The 19508-nt window shown below is 39.4% G+C and overlaps 2 protein-coding genes across 6 annotated transcripts; both read right to left on the bottom strand.

Moving 5' to 3' along the window:
• Nucleotides 1–984: 984 nt before the first annotated feature.
• On the bottom strand, nucleotides 985–6729 carry LOC135673489 (uncharacterized). 2 transcript variants are annotated; one of them, XM_065182502.1, is made up of 6 exons: nucleotides 6495–6729; nucleotides 5854–6102; nucleotides 5343–5415; nucleotides 3481–3634; nucleotides 2152–2193; nucleotides 985–2068 (listed from the first exon to the last, which is right to left on the bottom strand). In XM_065182502.1, the coding sequence occupies exons 2-6, from the start codon at nucleotides 5922–5924 to the stop codon at nucleotides 1215–1217; spliced, it is 1194 nt and encodes a 397-aa protein (XP_065038574.1). In that variant the 5' UTR covers nucleotides 5925–6102; nucleotides 6495–6729; the 3' UTR covers nucleotides 985–1214. The 2 variants fall into 2 exon arrangements, with proteins under 2 accessions (XP_065038574.1, XP_065038575.1); XM_065182503.1 differs by lacking the exon at nucleotides 6495–6729 and adding an exon at nucleotides 6314–6465.
• Nucleotides 6730–6985: 256 nt separating this feature from the next.
• On the bottom strand, nucleotides 6986–12771 carry LOC135673487 (transcription factor LHW-like). Of its 4 annotated transcripts, none has more exons than XM_065182499.1 (9): nucleotides 12381–12771; nucleotides 11190–11293; nucleotides 9375–9945; nucleotides 9177–9299; nucleotides 8173–9065; nucleotides 7984–8085; nucleotides 7717–7866; nucleotides 7515–7640; nucleotides 6986–7428 (listed from the first exon to the last, which is right to left on the bottom strand). In XM_065182499.1, the coding sequence occupies exons 3-9, from the start codon at nucleotides 9886–9888 to the stop codon at nucleotides 7267–7269; spliced, it is 2070 nt and encodes a 689-aa protein (XP_065038571.1). In that variant the 5' UTR covers nucleotides 9889–9945; nucleotides 11190–11293; nucleotides 12381–12771; the 3' UTR covers nucleotides 6986–7266. The 4 variants fall into 4 exon arrangements, with proteins under 4 accessions (XP_065038571.1, XP_065038572.1, XP_065038569.1 ...); XM_065182500.1 differs by having other exon boundaries at nucleotides 8173–8807; nucleotides 8934–9299; nucleotides 12381–12770; XM_065182497.1 differs by having other exon boundaries at nucleotides 8173–9299.
• Nucleotides 12772–19508: the final 6737 nt, after the last annotated feature.

Here is a 19508-nt window from a genome sequence, read left to right as displayed (position 1 = left end):
CGGGTGGCTTCGGATGCAATTATAAAGATGGATCCGGCAGCCGCTTGCATGCAAAACGGGTTAGTTTCGGGTTGTATCCGTACCCGAATCTGCTTGCATCAATGGCAAGAATGCCACCTACTCGTTTGTGGGTTGCTCGCCCCACCTACCGGCCTCGAGAACAAATGTGAGGATGCTCAGTGGAGCCCACTTCTAGACCAATTACTTATTCCAACCGAAAAGCAAGTCGTTAGTAAGATAGAAATAGGAAGAGAGTTTGTTGCTGTTTCAATTAGCACAAGGGATTTAATTGGAAACAAGAAATCTTATGGTGTCATCACCATGTTGGTTATGAGGCAAATCCCACTAATTGGTTTACGTCCACCCCAGAAAAAGGCAGTAGGTTTGAGGCAGTGCAATGCAGCAGCATTAACCGATTTGTACCATGTTTTCATCATGCGATCCACTCACCTTTTTCGAACAGTATTCTGTGATTTGTATACGTGTATTAATAGTTAGAACTTGAAACCTTCGTGCCATACACAGATCGATTAGCTTCATGAGATCTCACCTGTGTTTCATTACAATGAAAAGGGCACAGATTCAGAATGTAAGACCTCCTGTGTTCAACTTCAATTGTCAACATCATTTAGAATAGTAACTAGGCTGCCATATCTTGGTGGGAGCATCTGCGGGAGACAGCTTCAACCATATCTTGGTGAATTTGAACATATGCTCTAAGCAATTAAGCACTTGTATGTATCAGACGGAAAACACATCACCATGAACAGTTTGACTGTTAAAATTCAGGTGATTCCTGCTTCAGCACCATCCTGAGGCAGAATGTCCTTGTGATCATTGTGTTAGCTGGGCAGTTTCTCTCTGCCTTCAGAACTGATGCATAAAATCTTCCTCTATTTTGTTTCCTGCTTTCGTTCCTTAAAGAAACATTTTTTGTTGCAGCATAATTTTTATACATTCAAAGGAAATATCGACAATTATCAGTCACGATAAACAACTGCATGAGAATGACATAGATTACTCAGTTTACAGATCCTTGTAACCCTACCTGAACACGTTGCTGGTGAATCAGGAATGCACGATCTCAAGCATAAAACATGTAATTTATAGTTATGAACTCCCTCCTTTGACTGGTGAAATGATTGTGCAAAAGCAATGGCAAGTCAGCTAATGAAGCACTAAATTGTTGAAAGCTTCTTTACATTGAGGATGCTCTAAACCTCCTGAATGAGAACTTTTGATCCTTGCTTCCCTTTCCTTTCATCTTTGAAATTTTTACTTCCATGATCCAATTGTGCAAGAGAAGTTTTCTCCAATTCAACAAAATTTTCTACCGTTGACCAAACCTCTGCTGGCTGTTCATGAACCCAGCACATCAAGAAAGACACCTTCCTGTCAGCAGACTTTAGCTTTCTGATTGTATCTATTCTTTCTGTCTTGCCAATTTTCTCAGACTTGAGTATTCTTTCACCTGCTTGAATAAGCCTTTGCAGATCACACAGCAAGCAGACTAGAGCATTAGTCCCCAAAGAAAGGAGACAAACAACATCATCAACAAGTCCAATCCCAAAACTGAAACCTCCGGTGTGTCTATAGACCGGCGAGCATGTTTCCTCCAAGCATGCTGCAAGTGCCTCTGCCACAGTCTCAGGTCGCCCAAGATCACCCATGACTTTCGACATGCCCAATGCCACAGTAGCAGAACCCAAGGGATCAGAATGCCAGTCCCCATTGTAAAGGCGAAGAGTAAAGCAGTAACTGTACAGAACATCAACCACATGAACTGCTAGAAAAGGAGAAGGGTCCCCGCGTATCAACTGCCTTAGTGGTGGCAGCGGACTTTCTGGGCCGACTGGATTCTCAGCAATGTTATCTTCAGGACCATTTGCCAGCTCAACTGGCTTAACAAGCTGGCATCCCTCAGGGCTAAGCGATATAGATCTTGCAGAAGGCTGTCTCCACCAAGGGGTCCATGGCTCAATAAGTTTGCTAAGCTCTCCGGATGCTATAACTCTCCTAAATTGTTTCAGTTCCTCGGGAGATAAATCTTCAAGTATGACTTCTTGACCTACAAATTGAAAATAAGCAGATCACTCAAACAAGAGGACTGTGCATTATGAACGACTATGAGAGGAAGCAATAATGACATACCAGATAAAACTTTCTGAATGATCTCCTCTGATAGCGTGGATTCTGCAAAAAGAAAAAAAAACAGCTATGACTTGATTCAAAGTTAATCAAACTGCAAGCAGCATAGGCATACAATTTGCAGGAAGAACAATGCAACCTTTCTATTTTCCTTCTCTTGTTTGAGAATTAGTTATTATTCTGCCAGTCAGCTCAAATGGTGCATTCAGGTGCTACATGAAATGTCTTTGTTGCTATGGTGCCACATTTATAGTCAGGCACACCAGTTAGTCTTTCTGTATAATAATGTACAGTAATGAGCATTTATGTACGAAAAGGTAGGGTGCTTATATGAGCATAAGTATCTAGATATGTGCATTAAAACAAGTACAAGACATAACAGAGTTCAAATTTTCCTTGAACATCTGCTCCTCTCGCTTTCCTTTTTCCCTTTCATTTTATTTCAGACATTTGCATATCTAGATCAAAGGCATCACATCATACACGGACATGAACACTCAAGGTAAAGAAAATGTAGTTAGTTTATAGTCAACATATATACTGAGTCTGGAAAATTTTCACCAAGAACATCTTTTCTGGTTCTACAATCAGGTTAGCAGGATACTCGTACATGCAAAAATAAACTATGCACACCTATTTGACACCCTTTACAGTGAGTAATATGACAAAATATTAATGGTGTATATCAAATCAGATAAGGCCATCATTTTTATCTTTGATTTTTTTAAGTAGCCACATGGCCATGTTCATAACTATAATTACATAGAATTTTGTTATATGTAATTTTAATCATAATAACATATATAGTATATCCTCTTATTATATAATGGGGTTCTGATCAAGCCAAGCCCAACAACTTGAAAACCAAAAATCAAATTTCAGGTGTAAAACTTTTCAGATCTAATAAGCTTACCAGATCATATAAGGATCCTTAATCTATAACTACAATGTGTACAGATCCAATTACAAAGGGAACGCCCAGAAATTTCAGGTATGATCTCCATTTGGATTAATAAGCCTACCAAGTTTTGGTTCAGGCCCTAGGTGAATCGAGTACCATAAAACACCTAAATTAGCAAGCCACTAAGAAACAATATACAGCCATCATCTATAAAATTATTCTCCTTTTCTGACATACCACTATCTGAGCCGAATATTTTATTAATTTGATTTGCAAAGATATTTCTATTTTATCACATAAATATTACACATGAGAAAATGAATAATCCTAAAATGAAAATGAACTTCAAGGAAAAACCAGAAGAATTGGGTTCAATGGTATGATTCAATAATAAGATCCCTTAAAGTAAAGTGAATTAGTTAATCACGTACCCTCTTCATCATCAGAGCTCATCTCTTCCTCAGAGTGGAACCGCTTGAGTATGTCCAACATTTTCCTCTTTGTTTCCTCATCTGGTTGCACCTGTTTCAACTCCTCCATAACATTCTCACGCGTGAAAGATTCTGTGCAGCGAAGATTGTGCCTCTGTCGTGAGGAGACAATCATGTTTGATACTTTAGATCTCAACCAAAGAAAGCTCATACTCTTAAAAAACAATTGTGGCATTGATTTAACAACTCATGTACCACTAAGATGAATGCATCTAGAGAGAACACTTTTTCCTCTTGACAGAACAACAGGAATCTGGAACATGAAGGGTGGTTGTGCAGTTACATAAGGTAGAGTTTTGTTTGTGTGTGCTTTCATGTTTCATGCATGGTTCTCAAGGTGGTCAAAAGTGATCTGGAGGCAACAAAGCCCTTAAGGCAGCAAAGTCCTTAGATGCCTAGGAATCATCTAAGTTTTTAGACAGATCTTCTAAATTTCAGGCAGTTCAGTCTTTAAAAAGTCATTTCAAGGTAACACAATAACAATAAAAATAAAAATAAGTAAACACAATCATAGTTTCCTTAATCCAAACATGTAATATATCACACACCACCACCACCATGAAAAGCTTAAAACGATGAATGATTTAATATAAAGCAATAGGCTCAAAGTCCCTACAAGTGTCTACTTCAAGCCTTTGCTAGGTGTTACTCCAAATTACAAATCCCTACTAGTTTTCAATTCAATCCTTTGCCGCTGCCTTAAGGATCTCCCACTCCTGCTGGGCCCCTATAGAAGTTAATGCTAAAAACCTAAAATCTAAGGCTAACAAGAGATTGGAGAGTTGGTGACCTTATGAAACTAAAGAAAAAAAAAAATTAAAAAGTTAAAAACTTGTTTCAGCCAAGCATTGTGCGCTGTGCCTTCATTCAAGGGACAAACATGCTGAAATGAATATTCTGAAATTAGCTCACTTAACTCAGATTAAGGGGCATTGGGTTAGGTATCCAAGCCCATTTAAACACCTAGGTAGCCAACTACGTGCCCTCATTTGACAATATTGCTGCCAAATATGTTATCGCATATACACCCTTACCATCAACTATCCCATCCAACCTACTTTCTACTTAAGCTTGACACCCATACCTCAAAAATATTTAAGAACCCTTACATATAAGTCACAATAATATGAAGGAAAAAGGCATTCATAGCATTCACATAAATCAGTTAAGCTTAGGTGTCAGAACTTAAGCATCTAAGCAGCACAACATTAGTTTCATGAAGGATTGATGACAAGAGATGATTGCTAAATGAAATTTGTGAACTCAAAGTTGGCTGTTCCTACTTAAAAATTTTAGGTGGCATTGAAGATTATCTTTGAGGCATGTCTGAAGCTTGGACCTACCACACACGTAAAGCTTGTTTAAACATTAAGCCCTAGACCAAGTTACAACTATTAAGAAAATTGAGAGGATGGCATGGAAAAGCACAAGCAAGAAAAGTAGCATACAAAGATCATCTGACAATGCTCACACAAGTTTGAGACTACTGCAAATGGCATAGATTGATTTAGAGAAGCATCTTCGAGAAATAGATGGAAATAATGGAATCAGCATATCTTCAGCAACTCCTTGATTCCATCTTGATTCCACAACAAACAACCCACATCAACTTCACACATGGACATGATTCTTGATGGACATGATTCAGAAAAATCAAAGAATCCTTCAAATCCATCACTAGAGTAATATGTTACCGGAGTAATTATCACTACACTTGTACCATAAAATAGTTCCTAACAAAACTACTGACTTACATCGAAAATAAATTGCACACTGGGTTACACACTGTTTTGTCATCTCACCTTGTAACATTGAAGAGAGCAGTAGCGAGAATTGCACCGAGGACAAGTATACTGAGAAAATTGCTTCTGGCAACTGCAAGATGATACAAAAAAAAATAACATTGGTATCAACCACGACTATGATAAGCATGTTAACTTCAGGCTCCTAGAGATAACTTGGAAAAAGAAATTGGCCGATTTTATGGTTCAAAATCCCTGTTACTAATGATTAACATTACAATCATAAAAACCAAGCAGAGTACAGACCATATATTCATAAAATTTCCAATCTAAAGCAACATAGGCAACCATTCAAAATAAAAGAAACCTTAAACAGGCCCATCAAATCCTCAGTAACCACCTCACTAAAAATTCTTACCTTACAACCGTTCTCCGCTCTACTCATCAGAAAGAAAAACAAAATTGAATCGAAAGAATCAATACTTTGAAATCAAGGAAAGGCCTTGACTTGCCGATCAAATCCAAGACCAAAAAAGATGATGAAATTTCAAGTGAAGGAGGAAGAACTCACACACGGCATATAATCCTCGTATCAGACCCAGAACTGGAAGGATTAGATTCTGTTATGACCACCTCATCCATCTTCGATCAAAGAAAAAATTCTGCACGCTGCTACGAATTAGGATTGCAACACCCCCACTTCGCGCTCGCTCTTCATCCGACTTCGACGAGAGCTTTCTGGAATGCACGGCCTCACCCGAGACAGAGCGCGTTCTATGGGCCGTAAACGGTTCGGTCTCGGATCTGATAAAGTCGATCACTGTCGACTCCAGAAATGAATTATGTTAACATAATATAAAACATATAGATCGATATTTGATTACAGTTTTTTTTTATAATAAACCAAATAATAAGTTTATAGAAAAAAGAAACTTATGAAATATTTTCGAATAAAAAAGGATACAGATGAAAAAGCAATAATAAAAAATATTCTAAACGAAGCAGTTGCAACGGGGCTGAAAGGACGATACAGAGGAAGCCGCTAGCGCAGGGAGGAGGAGGAGGAGGCTGTCGGTGCAAGGAGGAAGGGGGGAAGACGGCTGCCACGAGGCGAACAAGAGGGGACGCTGGCGGCGGGGGGGATGGGAAGAGCGCTGCGGCAGAGTGGGCGACGGCGAAGGAGGAGGAAGAGAGAGAGAAAGAGAGATATACCGACGACGAGCCCGCTGGAGGAAGACGGCTCAATGGAGAGGAAGACGCTGCTGCTGCTGCCGCCGCGGCGGTTCGCCGATTAGGTTTCCAGGGGTCGTCTCGTCGCGTGCGTGAGCGGGGAAGGGGGTTAGATTAGTTGATCTGGTTCGATCGAACGACATCCAGTGAACCAGGTTAGGCCCAGATTGAGTGATCGGGCTCGCTCGACCCGATTTGAATCCGGCGGCCGCCTGTCCCGCGCCGAAGTGAAGGCGGCCGCCTGGCCCACTAATTGAGCGCCCGTTAACTTTACCGCGAGTCGTGCTTGCTCTCATATTTTTGTTCTTTTTCTTGGGAAGCTGTTGCTCACTAAACAGCAGTGTGCCGAGAGTTGAATTGATCTATGATTACAGATCTTAAATCACAGCTTAGTTTTCTCAAGGAACAAAGGGATAAGCCCATGCAAAGCATCAAAATTCAGCTAAATATCAGATGTTCAACACCAGCTTCCATCATCTAAACAGGTTAGATTAATACCTGAAGGTCAGAGTGTTCACAACTTTACATGGTTAATAGCAACTAATATCTCAATTCCTACATCAGACCCATGATCCTGTGGGCACATCATACCATAGCTGGATCCACGTTTCATTGATGCACTTGTGTTGCTGCAAACCCTTGCAATCTTCCATGGTGTCGATACCTGCCTGCCTGCCTGCCTCCGTATAGTGCTTTCCAGGATAACCATAATTTAGACATGTGGTAGATCTTTCTTTGCAGTCTCTCAGATACACTAGCTGGAACTGACAATAGGAGATTGATGGTAACCAGAGAACAATGGTGGTCCTTTATCGATAATCTTATTTGCTAGATCACCGGATCGCAAGCAGCTGTTTTGTTGTAATAGCTGGATGAGCGACAAAAATATATCCATTCTGGTCACCTCCCTGTTTGCCTACAGTGGAATAAAACCACAGGTTTAACTGGTGAACATGGGATATATATAGCATGTCGAACTTTTGTAATTCAACTAAAACCTACCTCGACCAAGAATCTTGCCCAAATTTTACGCTCACGAATTTCCATTACTCCCTTCAAGATTATCAAGCCGAATCCACGTATGATATCTGCTATCTCAAGAAACAGTCCACGGTCTTCGCACAGCATCTGCAGTAAATGATATGTCCAGTTTTTAGATGCTTAGAAGTAGGTCTGAAAAAAATTAGATAGGATGTTATGTTACCTCGACTAGCATCTGGCCAGGGGGTGTGAGATCCTCAACTATTATTGGACAGACCATTGTTTGCCCTGCAACTTCGTATGCCCAGGTTGCACCACCACCAACACCACCAGAATTGTCTTTTAAGACAACACCACTCTCCTCACCGATTATCTACAACATTCACATAATGAGATAATTAGGGAGTGAAAAAAAAAAAGAGAATATTTGTATCAATATTGCTTGGAATGAGAATATCTATATTAAGAATATAGCTACCAGATTTTGTACCTTGGGTTCATCAGCTTGCTTAAGTTTGTCTGCATATTTTGTCACACTTTGCAAAAAAAGCATATGTTTGATTGTTTTGTCCAATAAAGCATCGATGCTACACTGTCAAGTCAAAGAAAGGTATATACAAAAAAGCAGATCAAATATAGCAGCCAATTGAGTAAATTACAGAACAAATTCTGAGTGTACCTTTGCACCATTAGGCACAAGCTCCCTTAATTCTTTCAGACGATCTTGTATCTGTTGTCGATCTTTTGGTCTCGGCCGTGTACTTTCACCAGGTCTTGCTCTTTTCTTAACAACTTTTGCAGCTTCTTCAGGCTTCTTGGTCTGATCCAGAACGGAACCCTCAGTGTTCATACTGCAGCTATCATCAATCCATGAACAGATGTTGGAGTTTGACACTTCATGTTTTGGAGATCCATGAATAACCTCAGAATTACAGTATGGCAACAACAAACCAGATGTACCATTTATGGGAGGAAGAACTACGGATGGAACCTGATATCTGTTCACTGAAGGACCACACAAACTAGTAGAACATTGATTCTCCAAGTCAGAACCAGATATTGGATGAACATATTTTGCACCAGAACTGTGAGCAGGAGCTTTATGAACATGATCACCGTTTATAGCATCAAGTAATTGTTGAAAACCAGACTCTGAGAAGAGCCCCTTATCGGTACCAGAAATTGAGGCCATCTCCATCATTGAGACGCAATTTGAAGTACCAGCACTACGATTCGAACAATTGTTACGGCCAACTGGCATTGTAACGTCATCCCACAAGTCATGCCCAAAGTTGTTTTGCCTCATATCGAATTCTATGCCATCAAACAAGTTATTGTCAGAAAGTAGTTGCATAGGTGATATTGAAGAGTTGTCCTGTCTATCATTTTCTAACACCAGTGAATTAACTGCAGCTGAGATGGAGTTCTCAACTTGCTTACCAGATGACCAGGTAATCATGTTGCAACTAGCTGCAGATGATTTAGACCTGACACCCCTCTCATTGTTTTGTGCAGTTGTATTATCAATAACATGCTCGGATTGTTGATCACATTGGCGAGTCACTGGGACACCTTTGGAATGAAACAACAAAGAACTTTCAGGACTCAAATCTGGATCAGTAGTGGCAAAATCATCTATGTGTTCTGAAGCAAAAGAGGACAAAAGGCCAGAAGGTTTGCCACCAGATAGATCACCCAGCGGCGAAGGTAACTTCTCTGCACCATAAATGTAAGTTTTGACAATCTCGGAAGATCTTGGTCTTTGCATGAAATCATTTAATACAAATTTTCTAGATGATGGAGAATCTGCACAAGATTCATACAGTTTATTCATACAGCAAAAAAGGAAGAGTTGAATTTTAGTAAAAGTGATTCTCATACCAGATGACAGCCCTTGCTTGACATTGGTGTTAGAGCAACTATTTGTCTTCAAGTACATTGCACCTGAATTTACTGGACAATGAGAAACTGATAGCAGTTTGGTAGTAGGTGACATCTGAACTTGAGCTTGGACAATGGCTGCATTATGTTGTTGTGTGAGGTGAAGTGCGGAATTTCTACTCATGAAGGATGTATTCTGGAATGAGTTGTAGAAGTCTCTAGAATCACCAGTAGAACAAGTTAATGGGGTTTCTACTACATGAGCAATCATGCTGCTTTTATGAGAATTGAGTTCATGATAAGATCCCAAAGTATTGGGCGCCAGAGCTTGCCCTCCTAAAGTACTTGGGTAACTCAACTGTTCTCCATAGGCTTCATGGAATGAGTTGGTGTTCTGATAACAAGAATAAGCATCTCCAGAAGAACTTGTAAAACCAAATGCTCCATGCTGATCGCAAAACTCAATTGCTTCATGACTATCTACATATTGGAACTGTTCTGTCACACTCTCCATTATCCGATGTGAGCACTTGACTTGATTCGAACTCCAAATATCAGGAATATGTTAGGCCTAAACCATATCAAATCATGATCCGTATCAGAGATAATGATAATTTATCAAGTTTCTACAACATGCTACAGTATATGAAAAAATTGAATATACTGTAGTAACTCTGATGATGCAGTTTCAATCCACTAGTGATGTTAATTTAATGTGACAGACATGTACCACCCACATTGTTGAGATAACTTGCTAATATTGAAAGAATAAATTCTCGGAGGAAAAACCAAGTGCCGTCTTCTTTTACATGGAGGACAACCCCTCTGTCTCTCTTCTTTTTGAGTCCTTTACTTTCTTCCAACAAAATAAAGAAAAGGAAAGAAAAGGCTGCTTATTCCATGAAGGTTTTCAACCGTATGCTAAACCAACAGTCTTTCAAATATATGCAGGTTTTCAACCATATGCTAAACATTGCATCTGTGGATGAAGACTATTTGAAATACAGTTGTAAACAGTTTCTCCTCTATTTTATTTTATTATGCCTTGTTTTAGAGTTCATATTTGATCTTTTGAACCATCCACAAGTTACATACACCTAATGCAGTGCAAAAAAAATTGAGGTTGAGCAACTAGGCATTCAAATTGCATCTGCAAGTGTCGAAACAAAGAGACCAGGCAAAATATGATACTTGCTTAACCATCTGTCTGCAGAATTCCCGCACCTTTGATGAACTACAAAAAGTTTAAGCATGATGTTGCATCAAAAACATGGTCGGAGTAAATACTAAACAGGAGGGGAAGAAAAAAAAGTTATGATGCAATTTCAATAAAGTTCAGCAAAAAGCCTTAATCATTTAATGTAAAAATTAAAAAAAATAGTAGATTTGTACTAAGCATGAAGACAATCGGATTAATGCAAATAGAAACTGACAAAAGAAACTAGTCATAAACTTTAGATGGAGAAATATTCAGCACAAGCATAGAAGATGCAACACAAACATTTTTCTTCTACATAGCACTTCTTAAGGCTTGGAAAAAAGATTACAATGATGAGAAAGATAGATAAACAAAGGATAAGTTATTCAACACAATGTGAAGTTTAATTTGTATACGTATCTGACTTGCAAGTATGTAAGTTGCTCTGCATATGTATTATTATGCTTGTAGAAAATTGTTCAAACCTTCCAACTTTCACTCTCTAATCTATTATGTGCTAACAAAAGAGAAATATCAAAGAAATCTTACATCCTTTTTTAAGCATATAAGCATGCTAAAACATCTGTGCAACTTAACGAAGAGGTATCCAGCTCTACCTGGGACAATTTCAGTTGGGCAGAGGAGATGGCTGAAACTAAATCTCAACTATGAGAATAGTGACAAGTCCATTTTATTTTCACTTGTAGTGTCTCCAATTATTCTGTGCCACAAGAAACAGAAAAAGATGTTGGCAGTCGGAAACAACAACTATTTCTGCAACTATTAGACATAGATCACCAGAAATCATTAGTGACTTTCACAAAAGCTGAACACAAACTTACTCACAAAAATACATATCCATAAAAAAAATTAGTAAATCCAGGTGGACAATAACCAAGCTGTATAGGAAGAATATTTAGATGTTCAAATTTTGTTGGAAGAGGAAGTAGATCATATTAGTCCTGAAAATCTAGTAAGAGAAAAAACCCAATTGTCGATACAATGTACTGATCAAGCACTTCAGGTGAAGCAGTGATCACGAAAAATGAACAGATTTTGTATTGTTGATACCCAACTGCAACAAGAAACCGAGAAAAAAAAAGTGTAATGCAGGTAAACCACCACAGAATACAGCTGCTAATACCCTTCACCGAGCATGTGTTTCTAAGATCTTATCAGTTTTTCTGCAAGTTAATTCATCACAAACGCACAGTGACAGCTAGATCTGAAAGTTTTCAAGGAACACTAGTGGTGGTTCTATCGCAAGAAGATTGTTTTGAGCAGATCAAGAACCGATGGCACCTAGAAGAACCACAATCCGTTTTCCTTTACGTTGCTTTGGCAAAAAGAGGCAACTTTTACCAGGAGGGGGAAAAGAAAGAGCAAAGCTAATTTTTTGCTACTGTAGTATAAAGAGGAAAGCCATCCATCAAAAGCAAGCCAAAGACGATACCGTCAAATTCGCCATCAAATAAAGAATATTCTCTTTCAACCATCGAACACTCTACCAAAATACATGTATCGACAAACAAAAACATGTCAATGAGGACGAATGCTGAACAATGCCTAATATGCCAAAAACAAGAAAAGGATTGGTTTTAACTGGAGAACTCATCCCCATTCATGTCATATTCCATGAGTCTGGGATTAGGTAGAAACCACAAGAGAGCAGAGACAAGCCTCAATTAAACCCCCACCCCAAAAAGATCCTCGCAAGCTCACATCAGACACAGCAAAAACAAATCCGAAAGGATTCCAAATCTTGCAACCGAATGCAAACAAACTAAGATATCACAGCCGGTCGTTACCCCGAATCTCGGAGGTCGACGCTCCAGACCAGAGCACTCCCCGACCACCACAGCCCCGCGAGCGGCTATCTCAAATCCGGCAACGCCGGCGCCGCACCGGAGACCAACTCGTCGGTCCGAGCTCACAAGAGAAAGAGTGCTAGAAGGGACAGGCAGCAGCAAAGAAACCCTAAAGCACTCGCCTTTGCTCTCAGACTCGCCTCACTCTCTCTCCCTCTTCCTTTGCGGGAGGGAGCGACGAGCGGTTCAAGTAGCTCGCGGGGTGAACCGGGCCCGGACAAGACACCGGTTTTCCAGTTGCGGTCGGGAGCGTTATAATGGAAAGAGACGGGAAAAGATCGGCGATGTTTTGGCGAGGGGATTTCTCTTCCGTGCACTCTCACCCCACCGGGGAGGGAGAGCGAGAGTGAGAGAGGGGGCAATATTTGTTTTATTTGTTTTATTTTTTATTATTTATTTATTATTAATTTATTTGATTAATTAATGATAATTAAGAGAGAGAAAGAGAGAGAGAGAGGAGATAAATGTGTCAGCTTCTCCATAATGAAGTTGGTACATTCGACCAGTTTTGGGGCTCCATCAAAACCCTTCGGAGAGGACACGATCTGATCATAGAATTCTGTGGCACAGTTTATATTAAAGGAAAAAAGCAGTCATTTGGAATTTAATTGCTGAAAGCTGAGTTCATAATGTCCTTAGGGTACTATTTAGGTTGATAATGAAGCCCGACCAAGTTGGAACCCCTACAAGAGTAGAGTGAAGCAAAAAAGGCTCTCGGTATTCCTTGTGCAGATTTCTTTTATGGACTTCACTTCCTTTCAGGTAGAAAGAAATCTAAAACTCCCCAACTCTTATACTTTTAAGAAAGAACAAGATAAAAGTATTCCATGGAGCAGTGAGTTAGGATTGTACTCCCACAGAAGAAGATGATAGATTAAGCGGTAACAGCTCAGTACTCCTTGCTCCACTATCTTTGAGTGTTTTGTTCTCTGTCTGTGAACCGTATTATTCCTCTTGGGACCTCCATAGACCACTGCCTTAAACTGTCGAGATCTTCTCTCTCTCTCTCTCTCTCTCTCTCTCTCTCTCGACAAAGACGAGTATGTATGTAACTATCTATCTCTCTATCTATGGGGCACAACCTAAAGCTATGTGGCTATGGAATCCAAGGTCCACAGTCATAAAAGTGTAGGGATCATGCATCATAAGGCATAATGTCTGCCTAGGACAGTGCCACTCACCGGTTCCCTCACAGACCAAGAGATATGACCTCTCCCTTTAATATGATAAGCCCCACACAATATAGGAATCTTGACTAGAACTGTAGCCTAGGAAAAAACCCTAACAACAGGAGGAAAAAGAAGTCCTTCGAGCAGTAAGGATCTCTGCAACCAAGGTGGAGTTGCCCCCTCCCTCTATCTCACTTGGCACTCCAACAGCAGCACATTATTTAGACATCTCAAGGGCTCCACTCGAGTGATTATTTTGTTGTTGCTAATCCAATCATACTTGTTCACCTATGATTGAGAGAGCCTGCCACAGGAATAATATTGCTAGGGTTTCCTCATGAGTTTTCTTTTCCTTCCTACTTATGCCATGGATGTGGTGGTCTGGGGAAAACCCTAACACCACCATGATCAACTTGTGGGTGGGCAAAGCCTGGGGGGGGGTCCACCACTTGTTGCTGCAAGCACAAAGGTGTCCCCATTATTCTGAGCATCAAGCCCTATAATTTTGTCTCCTCAAGCTTCAGGAAGTGTTCCCCCCCCCCCCCCCCTTCCTTCATCATGGCCGTTCACGGCAAGGTCAATGGCCTCAGAAAGTGCTGCTCTCCTTGTGTTATCACTCAGTCTCTTTTGCAGAAAGAGAGCTGGTGAAAAGAGAAGCATGGTGTTGCTTGTTGTGGATGACACCACAGCAAAGAAAATAGATAACCCCATGTGAGTTCACTGCAGAGTGTTGCATGCTCCATGAGCTGGTAGTACTGCCTCATTAATGAACTATAGTTTGTTTACCTGCAGAGACTTGTATCTAAAGGCTTAGAACATCTCGACTCTGCCATTATTTTCTCTACATGGAAAAAAAAGCCTTAAATTAAGCTACAAACATATACTTCGTAAGCCGACCATAATAAACTACAGAGTTATGACTACAGTAGAGATTTTGATTACCTGTGTTCTACAACAACATATAAGCAAAAGAGCGGATAAGATTGCAAGTTTTTCTTCTTCTGTTGCTGTCACAAGTAATTGTATTGCAATATGACATGATAGTCCATAAGCCAAGGGTTGGAAATGATTAGCTCATGTAGCTCCTGAAGTTTACTGTGTTTGGTGGAAGTAAATAGTATAAAACCTGCATCATCTGTGTTCAGCACGAATTCCACTTGCACTTGGGAGATTTTGTATGACCCACAACTATCTCATGCCGTAAGACGTGATCTCCTTTTCTTGCTAAAAGATGAGTAGATCTTCAAAGCAACGACTCGGTAGAAGTATGCATATATTTAAATAAGAGCATCACTCTATATTATTACAGTTTCTCCCAAGAAAGCTCTACATAGTGCAAGAACTCGAGTGTGCCTCAAAGAAGTTTTCTGCAATGTACTCAGGGTGAAGCATGGATTAGCATAGCTTCCTTTGCAACGCCACCAAATCTTGCACATCAAAGAAAATATCTCTTTTGCTTAAAATATGCTATCTGTGATACTGGCGTCTATTACACACGTAACGTAAAGTCTGCATGAATACATCTGATGAAGTTGGTGTCGACAATTAACCTCATGTAAAACCATGCATGGCACCTACTACCAAGTCAAACTTTGCTGTAAAGATGGGCTTTCATTAGCCATTTTCCCCAGGCTAAGCACCCAAACATGCACAAAGTGTATTATATGATGCTTGGAATGGGAATTCTAGAACTGCAAGTTCCTTATGAGATCATCTCATCGAACACTCACATGTCTCTTCCGTAAACTTAGATGAACGAAATAAGATACTATCTCTTCATCGATCACAAAGAGCATGTCTCTGATAAAAGATGGCGTGGTTTCAGGTGCAAATGAACAGCCTTTGTTTCAAGGTAAGGGGTTTTTTTTATCTGATGATGTGCACTGCCGTAGCGACCACGTCATGTCCACCACGACGAGTCCCTTTGTGGATGTCAGCTTCTCTGGATTTTGATCCAAAGAGAAGAAGATATGGTAAGACTGGACGTGAGTGTTGGAATGGAACAGTAGATGGATGGTGGTACCTTCGGGACTCTATTGCGTGCAAGTTGGGCAGCCGGCAAACAAGCTTGTGCATGGATTATGGGCAGATGGAGATGGCTTAGGGTGACGTCGGGACCATCCTAAGTAGCCAAGTCAAAGATCTCAATGATCCTGTGATTTTAAATGTCATTGCGTAATTGAAATCTACCACCTTGACGGATGACCAGTTAGTATAATTTTGACTCTTACCAATTTGTTTGTGTATGTGAGCGTTCCCAAACACCTCTGCTTGTGTGAATCACGTAGGTTTGAGGTTTCCCGAGCCGTTGGATTGACAAGTGTGATGGGCGATCCCGGTGTCATCTCCCCATCGGACGGTGGCGTGACTCCTAAAGCGTCATCTCTCCTTCGGAGATGCAAGCAGAGTCTGGCCGTGGGTTACTACACGGATGGATTTATTGGGCCGAGGCGGTCCGACCCGGACCGAGGATAAACTAAGACGGGTTTCGCAATTATTTGTTAGGATTTTATTCTTATTTTCCTTTTTATTATTATTATAAATGTTTAACAAATGAGTCTGCATTTCATCACACGAGATAATTTTTTTAATTCGTAAGAGTTAAATAAAAATATATTATAAAATTTATAAATAAAGTATTAAGAATTATTTAATATAGTGACTACCATGAAAAATATTATCAATCAATCATTATACGACATGTGTCCTATGATATTCAAATTAGAAGAAGAGACAAAACTGGCCTTCATTGGTCTGACCATCGATCCAAGATAAACAGTTATCGAGTGCCTCCGTCCTTCTCATCTAAGTGGAAAAGAGATCAAATCATGATTGTTAAATATGGTTAAAAATTATCCTCTAAAGAATATTTCATATAATATTATCATTTATTCTTTACTAGACATAAAAACTCACTTTTAACATATCATATTTTTGCCATTAGTCATTGCACTCGTCTACCTAAGGTTACTAATTTAAGCATCAAAGGGACCAGGGACCAGCTTGAGAAACATCTCTCGACCTCGATCTTTGTACATGTGACATCTCAAACAACCTCCCGAGGAGCTTAGTATTTTTGCTTTCGAGGCACTTCAGACAATCCTACACACATTGATTTGAATGATGCCGAGTTGACTCAAACATAACGACATCTTTTCATAATATTTTTAGCACTAAAATGAGGGTATGATGTTGTAGAAACTCTCACCCATCGATCTTCTTAATGAACGCTCGACTGAAAAGGCTTTGCCCTCAACCCATAATACTTTTGCCCAATATAGGCATTAGTCACCTTTTTTGCACATTAGTGCATGCACCTCAATGCAGACTCCAATGCGATACTAGCACATATTCAATGATTGAGGCCTCTCACTCCCATGGACAACCTGGGGTCACTTTCTCATCGCCACCGAAATGTTTTTAACCCTGAATCAACATGTACAAATGCTAATAGGAATTTGCCCCATTTGGTCACTTTGCTTTTTTTCCCATTCGGTCAAACAAGTGATGGCACCAAGTTAGTCATAGTTCTCAGCTCCATCGCCATAGGCACCCGCCAAGAGTCCCTCACCTAACGTGGTGCCAACATCTTAGGATTACCTAAGCCCTATTGAATAGTTGGTTAAGGGGGCATTTCGATCCCTGATCGTGGAATTTAAGGCCTCATTCTTCCCCGTTTGAATCCGAGACCTGATTAGTGGACTTAATAAAGAATTTCCTACGTATCCAACTGTGGTAAATATATTATTTGGAAGAGATATATTAAAAGTTCTAGCAATCAAAAGAAGAGATGTTAGTGGACCCCCGTTGATTGTCATTCACCCAAAAAAAATCCAAGAGGAACTAATTTGTAATTTTTTGTTTCTCATCCTTAAAAATGTTCAATGGTAGCACTGCTTCGATAAAGCACATTGCAGCATTTTATGCCTAGATGTTATTATATGGTACCTCAAACATCCTAATGTGTGCCTTCTCGATCACATTAAAAGGCTCGATTCTGGAATGGTATACTCACATAAAGTAGCTTTTCATCTACTATTTCACCTAATTGATGAGGGAGTTTGAACTTCACCTCCTCGAAAACATATGCCCTCGGGTCGTCAGTAGTAACACTTCTCGAACTCAGGGAGGGGGAGAAAGAAACACTTGTAGACTTTGTTGCTCAATTCACAAATGAGATTCGAGGCATAGTAGATGTTCATCTATCCCTTATAATATATACTTTAATAATGGGGCATAGGCCCTCTTAACTCTTTTAGTCATTGATAGAGAGACCATCAATAATTATGTAGAAAAATTTAGGGGCGACATCACATGCACAGTGAAAGAACAAAAGAAAAAAATCACATATTTTTACAAAAAGATTTCATCGTCATGTGAAGATTGATGTACAAAAATTATAAAATCGAAACACACGTGTATATGAGAGATGTGTTGTACTTAAAGAGATTATTTATCCCTGAAATTCTATAGATCTGTGAGAGAGAATGAAGGAGGTCAGCTGTCCTCCTCTCTAGCGTACTGTCCAAATCTCCACACATCCTAATTAAAGGCTGGTGGTTGAGGAGAATAGAATGTGGTAGCCAAAAAGGCCTAACATATAAACCTTTGGTTCCCTCTTATTTATAGAGGCTCCCTATCAACTTAGCCTAATGGATCCTGCCCTGTTGTGTATTGGATTTTCATTTAACTACCCAAGCCTCTTAAATTAGTGGATCTCTACCTAATAATATCTCATTGGCTCTTATTAAATCTCATTCATAGAATCCAATAATTCATGGGCTCCAACGGATATCTCATATCTGAATCTCTACTCGTCGCAATATTTATCATATGTGTGTGAACCTCTTGCACCAATATCGAGCTGGTCGTGACTTATACTTATCAGAACTCCTTTTGGCTCAGTGAATTATTATCTTCATAATAATTCACTTGACTCATCGACTATAGACGTACTAGGCCACTACGCTGCAGTCCGAGAACGATACAAGAAAATTTAATCCTTTGGACCTATCTATCCTCAGTTATCATATATATATAGTCTCTTTTCTATCTAATGCCTCAGAGATTGTATACCAGGCATGATGTTGTCATGCCCATATGATTTCTACCCGAGTCTCGCTCTAATCAGATTCTCCTAGAGAACTCTTTCTTTCTTAATCCGAATGATCCTGGTCAGGAATTTACCTAAGCAAGAATACATGAGATATTCCTCTTATAACATCGAGAGCGGATGATTCTCTATCGATACTCAATAGCCCTCTCGTAAGTTTGGCTATTGAGTGATAGAAAATTTTTGTACTTGTGGTGACAACTTTGATTTTGTCCACTAACTATGGGATTTTTTTAAGCAGTATCAATAAGCAATAATTCGGTTTAGAGTTTATTAATTAGTCAGTGGGTTGGAATGATAATTGGAATTTGATCGACAATACAAACAAGTATAGTAATATCTATTCGAAGAAAACTTTTATGCTATTGATAAAACTGTAAAGAGTTTCATTTTCAACTCTGAAATAAAAAAAATTGGCATCATTGGTCCTCAACGATCGATTACTAATTTTTATTTAGTTCCTGAGTCTAATAAACTTTATAATTTTGTTTGGTTGATTTGCCTTTTTATATCTAGAACTGCTTTGGTTTAATTATTCATAGCACTGAGATGACATTCTATATAATCATATTCTATATCACTGATGTCAAAGTATAAGCATATCTCACTATACTTGCGATTATCTCAAGATCAAGATTGTTAAAGATGATTAAAAATTATCTCCCAAAGAATATTTCATAAAATATGTTGCTCTTTTACTATCATATATAAAAATTTATTTTTAACATAGTCAATGGATCATTTTTTTAATTATTAACTACTATATTTATTAACATAGTTCAAAAA

This window comes from Musa acuminata, chromosome BXJ1-5, assembly GCF_036884655.1.
Source record: "Musa acuminata AAA Group cultivar baxijiao chromosome BXJ1-5, Cavendish_Baxijiao_AAA, whole genome shotgun sequence".
In the NCBI taxonomy this organism is placed as follows: Eukaryota; Viridiplantae; Streptophyta; class Magnoliopsida; order Zingiberales; family Musaceae; genus Musa; species Musa acuminata.
Note: the sequence above shows the minus strand (reverse complement) of the source record. Positions and strands in the feature narration are given on the sequence as shown.